This window comes from Atractosteus spatula, chromosome 14 (genome assembly GCF_055471065.1).
Source record: "Atractosteus spatula isolate fAtrSpa1 chromosome 14, fAtrSpa1.hap1, whole genome shotgun sequence".
Lineage (NCBI taxonomy): Eukaryota > Metazoa > Chordata > Actinopteri > Semionotiformes > Lepisosteidae > Atractosteus > Atractosteus spatula.
In genome coordinates, this window is record NC_142719.1 from 10,884,533 (window position 1) to 10,891,829 (window position 7,297).

General features: G+C 46.1%; 1 protein-coding gene across 1 annotated transcript; it reads left to right on the forward strand.

The window, feature by feature from the left end:
- Positions 1-1,633: 1,633 nt before the first annotated feature.
- Positions 1,634-5,312, forward strand: id3 (inhibitor of DNA binding 3). The gene is made up of 3 exons (XM_088932101.1): positions 1,634-3,672; positions 3,912-3,999; positions 4,687-5,312. The coding sequence occupies exons 1-2, from the start codon at positions 3,373-3,375 to the stop codon at positions 3,963-3,965; spliced, it is 354 nt and encodes a 117-aa protein (XP_088788227.1). The 5' UTR covers positions 1,634-3,372; the 3' UTR covers positions 3,966-3,999; positions 4,687-5,312.
- The last annotated feature ends 1,985 nt before the right edge of the window (positions 5,313-7,297 follow it).

Here is a 7,297-nt window from a genome sequence, read left to right on the forward strand (position 1 = left end):
ACGTTAAGTGTTACTCCGAGACTGCTGTGTATCTTGAAGTGGAAAGGGCGGAGGGGGAGCATCGGAATGTATTTTTCTTCAGTCTTGACGTTGAAAATAAACCCATCACCAAATGACAGCTTCCAGGCGCTGGGGCTGCGTCCTTCTTTTAGCGACACGGTTATTCGTCGCTCTGAGCTGCTTTTGTTGTCCCCCCCCCCCACACACTTGGGCAGCCACAGCGTCCCGAGACGCACTCGAGACGTGGGTCTTTTTTTTTAATCGTCTCCTTTGTTCTGTCCAAGAGGCTCCGCGTCCGTATGTGTGAAAACACTTCGTTTTTGAATTCCTCACTTTCATCTGTTGTGACCAGCAAAGGAATAGAGCGGCTTTGTTGACCATAGATTGAGAAAAACCGCTGTGAGAGGTCTTCTTAGGGCGGGGGGGGGGGGTGTTGCTAATTATGCATGGCGATCGCTGATGGCTTGATTGTCCGCGTACAGCTGCACACGGAACCGGGGGAAGAGCCGAGGGCGGAGACGCGAGGGGAGGCAGACTCACTGACGCCAGTCTCCAAATTCTCCCATCCACTGGAAAAGACTCTCGATTGTTGGGCTTTTCCCGGCAGCCCTGTGTCGGAACACCTGATTCCTGCTCAGTCACACTAGTGACAGACAGCTATGGAATTTAAAAAAAAAAGGCAAGCACAGTTTACTGCGGTTGGCACATTAACTTGTCTCGGGAAGGGTTTGTTTGAACTTTCTGTAGCCGTAGGAGCTATTCACTACACGCAATGAAATAAAGGCTTGTTCGACTCTTCGTCACCCTGAGCGATAACCTCGTTGCGCAGGCAAGCAGGGAAAGAAAAGACCAGATTAATTCATCACTGGCTCAGCACACTTATATAATTCTTTTGGTTGACCATAATTACTAATATCAGTGTGGCGGGTTTCGTTTTTTTTTTCACGCAGTTTCACAACCTCGTGTGCCCCCGCTCCAACATTCAGACCCGACACGCTTTCTCAATTTAGGAGTCTCCTAAAAAAACAACCCAACAGAAAACACACACACATCTCGTAACGCCGCGAAACAGCCTTATCCGAGCCGAGGTTAATGCAACACGTCTGTCTGTCTGCTGCTGGGAGACAAATATGCTGATAGGCGAATCATCGTCAAGGAAAAGACAAAACATATTTTAATACCCCCACATTCCAGAGCTTTGATGCGAATCATTCCCCTCTCTCTCATATGAAAACACTTTCTATGAGCCTAAAATGTATTTTTTTTGTCATCGTATGTTACAAGACATTTTAGTGCCATGAATTTCAAGAGACCATACTGCATTCATAAGAAGAACTATAAGAAGCTTCCACGTAGGTAATCAGAATAACAGCATGAAGTATGTGTGCATAACATAAGCATAAAGGATTAATTGTCAAATCAATAAAACTGAACAGATCCGCTTTGTGCGAGATATAACCGACCGAATGACAAAGCAGAGAATACTGCACAGCGCAACATCTGGAAATGGGCGGGGGGCAAAGGTTTGATTGACAGCGACGTTCCCGTTGACTTGCACGGCCTTCGGGCGGGGTTAGGCCGTGGAGTGACGGCCGAATGGGAGGGCTTGGTCGGTCAAGGCAGGCCGGTTGCCAGGGCGACGCGTTGGAGCGGGTGAATGGATGACGTCGGGAGACTGGCGCCGTGCTGTCTGGGGCTGGCTAGTTAGATCAACACAGCTGCGAAGGAATAGGACACACAGCTGGCCAGGGAGTGCATTCCTCAACAAAAACAGGATTGTGAGAAAAGGGAAAATAAGACCAAATAGGAACAGAGGGGAAAACGCTTTGATGCAAACTTAAAAATGCTGCGTTTTCTTTGTAAAAATTCTACGATTTCTTTGTAGGCCGTCTAAAATACAGCTGGAGAACAGAGTCGTTACAGTACTTGATCATTATTTTATTTTTCCCCGCGATTGAGTAGTTGTGCTTTTTTACAAAAAACAAAATGAAATGAAAAGACAAAAAATGAAATGAAATTGTTGCTCGTGTTCCTGCGGTTGACTGAGGCGAAAAACAACTTTGATTGGCGTGACTCGCGAAATAACCGCGAGTGGTTGTTCGCGAAGTCACTCGGCACGGTTTGCAGGTGGAAGTTTCCTAGGAAAAATAAATCCCAGATTTGAATCGATGAAAATAGTTGGATGTGAAGCCATGGATCAGAAGATCAGAGTCGGTTCGCTTAAATCGAGAACATGCCTGAGCTGTGTTTTACCTCACGCAGTAATTGCACGGAATGTCATTTAGGCATCTCTCATTTTAATGACTGCGACTCGTTCATTTAAATTGATGTATTTATCATATTAAATTCACTTTAGTAGAAGCAGGACAAAATCAGTAATACTACTAACGTCATTTTCTTCACAGAAAATGTTAAAGATTTACTGTCCAAACTATGTATTTTGAAGTGGAGTTGCAAAGGGCTTTCCGAATAGAAGCATTTCTTTGCAGAGCAAACAGTAGCTCCCCGTTCATTAAAATTAAAATGCTTAAGTAACTAACTGAGCGGAACGATCTGACTTTTAAAACATGTCACAATTACTTTTCCAGTTTGCTTGAGAATTACGCTTGAAGTTATCCCTATTTGGTGTAATAGCATTAACTCCCATTAGAACACAATGACCCTTTTTATTTTTGTGCACTAAGGGCAAGAGACGAGGAGAAAAAAGATTTTCTGACGCCAGGATGTCTACGGGTCATGTGAACAGCAAATCTGTGAACTAGGCGTCACTAATTATTTACAAGACGCCAGTGAAAGGCTGGGAACCATAAACTGTCTTACTTTAAGGAGTATTCATGCGCTGTTCTTGGGCTCTTGTTTTGTCTGAGACAAGCAAGTGAGGAAAACGCAGGCATTTTTTAAGGGAGACTATCTAGGCAGCCATGGTGGGATTTGTGCCGAGGTTTCACATCTGACTGCACTTTCTCCGCCACTACTTCCTCATTCCTCGAGTTACCTCGCAACCCGGCGTGATCTGGGAGCCAATGGGAAGCGAGCGCTGGCCTGACCACGCCCAGGACTATTGTGTCCGACCTGTTCATTGGTTCTAAGGAACATGAGGGTTTGTTTGTAAGGTGGGCATGGGTGGGGCTACGGCAAGGGTGTAGTATAAAAGGGCAGCATCCGCGCAGCATAGAGTAGTCACACCGATTATTGTGGGTGGGAAGAAAGGAGGAAAGAAAGAAAAAAAAAAACGGACTCCAGTCTTTGGGATTTGTGATACCTGGCAACTGTTTGTGACACACTTGTCTGGTGCAGAAATACGATTTCTGTGGCTTCTGTGATCTACTCTTCCTAGTGTGTCGCTGTTGTTGGTTTGCTGCGGATTACACGATGAAGGCCATCAGCCCAGTCCGGTCGGTCAGGAGCTGTTACGAAGCTGTGTGCTGCGTGTCGGAGCAGAGTCTCGCCATCTCCCGAAGTAAAAACCCCGTGGATGAGCCCATGACCGTGCTGTACGACATGAATGACTGCTACTCTAAACTGAAGGAGCTCGTTCCGAGCATCCCGCAGAACAAGTCCGTCAGTCAGGTGGAAATACTGCAGCACGTCATCGACTACATCTTCGACCTGCAGATCGCTTTGGAAAGCGAATCTTCCGACAAGACGCCGGAGGTTGTGCTGTCCCTAAAGGTGAGCGGACGTGTGCTAAAATGTTGCCTCCGATTTATTCCGCGATGCGTATTTATCGGGGTTCGTCAGGCTCCAGAATGATGGTGTGGATTTGCTACCAGTCTGCTCTTCACAAGCTGTACTACGGGGAATGCTGGCATAGTACAAGTACACGGCGTGTCATGTACAATATTTTCCATTGTCAACCCGTCTAATGTGAATGTTCTTAACGTTTTCCCACAACGTTTATTGTATTGCAGGCATCGGACTTCGCTTGCGATTTATCGGAAGATAGCCGGGGGTTGAGCGACTAACCAGACCGCACCGTCGCTTCCTACAGAACACACGGTGAGTGATTCAGCTGTCTCGCTTCCTTTTTGCATATTCCTGACGACGAATGAACAGGCTACGGTAACAGGTTCTCCAGCTTGAAATGCCTTGTAGAAGGTGTGTGTGTGTGGAGAAGGTTCCTCTTTTTTTTTAATAAATGCGAGCGCTCAACAAAAGATAATCGAGGCCGGGAAGCCGTTCTCGGAATGAATTAATCCTCCGTGCTCTGACACGGCCCCCACCGCGCGTACATCTGCTGTACAGGCTGATCCGCCGGGGGATTTCTGCTAACAGTGCAGATGTTCAGGCAGCGGCGCGAGTCACTGGCTTTGCCAATACCCAGGAAGGCGCCACCGAGAATCTGGTTCCTCCCTCCGAGGAGAATAATTGCAGATCCATCTGTAAAGAGTTAGGAACACAAGATCTTCGGGGTTTTTTTTCCTCCCCTCCCCACCCCACCACTTGCTTGCAAGCCCCGTCTTCCCTCGCTACTCCCCTCCCCCGCCCCCGTCCGCCGTGGTTGCCAAATTAGCAAACATTGTGTGTGTGCTGTTGTGGATTTGTCCTTATCAGCTGGAGGTTAATGAAAGTTTCCTCGCAGGCGCCAGGCTGTCTGCGGACCTGCCTGTGATCTGTCTGCCATGTGGGGGGAGAGAGAGAGAGAACTGACGGGCTGCTGCCTTTTTCTTCCTATTCACTGTGCAGGTGCGCCGTGACACAAGGCTCCAGTCGAGGCTACGTGTGGAGGAGGAGGAGGGGGTTAGGCGGCGAGAGTCGCCCGGCAGAGACGGGGTGGGCTCCTGCTGACAACTTTAACCAGCGCACTTCCGGCTATCGCGCATCGGACTCTCCAAAGCCCCTGATCTTTTTAAGAACCGACAAAGCTTGTCTTGACTTTTTTTTTTTTTTCCCCCAGTCCCTTTAAACCACTTTTATACGTTTTAATATCCCCTTCCACTCAAACTTAAACTTGTAAGTTGCTGCGGAGGGCTGTTCTTTCCATGTATGATCTTTCTCCTTGTCCCAAAGTGATTGCTGATTTGTCTATAAGGTTATTTTGGGGAGCCCTTTTTCCCCCCCCAAGTTTCGCTATAATGCATCTAGGTCACAATGAAATTGTATATACCAAATTTTTTAAGGGGGTATCAGGGGGGTGGGGGGGCTTTAGGGATACTTCCCAAATGTTAATTACAACTCTATAATAGAGTTGATTCTGGCTGTTTGTAGAGATGTGGATTTCTACAGACTGTGTCTATATGCCGAGTTTTATAAACTTTTTATAAAAGTATGCTTTACATTTACCTTTTTACATAATAAACAAAAAAGAAGGCTATGGTGACTGTGTGTATTTTTAGACACCTGATCATTCCAGTAGGTTGCAGTTGTAATGAAGTGTTTTTTTTTTTTTGTTCTTGAATCTTTTCCATTAGCATTTGTCAAAGTAGACCCTCTCTGCTCCACATTGGATGTGTGGTGGAATTTGGCTGAATCCCAGCATTGTCATGCTTCAGTTGCAGGTGGTGTCTGATGGTGGCTTTTGGTTTCAGATTCAAGTTCCATCTGAAGTGCTTTGTGTTGGGCCTGCTGTCCCCCAATGCTGCACCAATAGCAAGGTGGCCATTAGGTGCCAGCATCCCTGCTGTGTGTGAGAATCCATGTGGAATAGTGGGGAAAAATTAAGGGGAGAATTTTGGATTTGCACACTCTGGCCATCACCCCCTGGTGTAATGTCCCTGCTGTTCCAAGCTGTGCCTGGGAGATCTTCAACAACCATATAAGCAGGAGCTCGGTTTAAGGGCTCTACTGAAGGGCAGCATCTCTTGCAGTACAATCTCTCGCCACCATGCTGGGACTCTGATTCAGAAATTCTGGTCTGGGGGAAAGGGGGCCACCTAGTGGTCTACCAAAACACTTCCATTGTCCATCTTGTTTTCCAAGTTGTTCTCCAAACCTAATCCTGACAGAGCACAGCCTGGAGCTGTGAGATCAGGCTGCCCAAGCGCAAATGCTGCTGTCATTTGAGCTGAAACCGATCCTCGAAGACTGGAAGGCGATTTGTGAAATGCTCTCACACTGTCACAGAAGGTTTTACATTTCTTCTAAGGCTGGACTTGACTTTCCATTAGATGTGACATTTTGATTCATGTAACCATGGCTCATGTACACCTCAAATATTGTCTCCAGGGGATAGCTCAGTATGACGTGAGTGGTGTGGTTTAATTCCGATTTTAGTCTGAAAAGTGAGAATTGGTTCAGTTTCTTGGCGGACAGTAGAAATGTAGGTGTGTCCCACCGGATTTCTGTCCATTTTCTTTTTAACGGCTTTATCCGAAGCAGGTTGTGGGGGAGCCGGAGCCTATCCTGGCAAGCAGCAGGTGCAAGGCAGGATACACCCTGGACAATCAATCAGTCACAGTGCACAGACAAACACACACATTCACAGCAGGGCTGATCAACCTGCGAGTGTTTTTTGCACTGTGAGAGGAAACCCATGCAAACCCGAAGGGAACATACAGATTCCACATAGATAGCACCCCAGGTATTGAACCCAGGGCCCCTGTGCTGTGAGGTAGCAGTGCTAACCACTGCACTACCCCCTGTACTTGCTGATGTATAGAACACATTTCAAGGATGTAGAATTATATCCTGAATAAAGTAAGGAAGAAGGAAAACTCACTCCTCTCACATATTCCGAACCGTTTAGGATACAGCTGTAAAAATCCTCGCAGCCGTGCTTGGCAGCTGGCCAGCATTGGAATTGCTTGAATGGATTTTGTTGAAAGTGCTTGCAAAGGACATTCTTTGCAGACATTTATGCAAGTTTGATCTTTTTTTCTTTTGCTGTTTAACTGCAGCTGAATGGGCTTTCTTCACCAGTATGTAGGTTTATCAGCGTTGACGGCATTATCAGCGTTACTTATTTTGTGAAACATTTCCATGAAATTCAGTAGTGCAAGATTACATTGTGTGGTGTTAACCGAACGTTTAGAACAGTAAAACCCGAACATGATCAAGTAATTCTAATGACTAAGGCAATTACTCTGTTACATCTGAATGACAATTAACTGGAGTGAAAAGTGAAATACAGTGTGCACCGGGACCATAAGAGTACATTTAAAAAATGTCCCTTTCAGAATATTTTTCAGCTTTTAGAGAGGAACTGAACACTTATAAACAGCACTGCACACACAATAATATGGATTGTTCTGTTGCGTTTTCTCACTAGTACTAAGCTCAGTCTAATGCCAATAAGTGCAAATAACGTGAGTTTCGGGAGCAATTTAAAATTTAAAATGCATTGCCAAAATGCACTTGC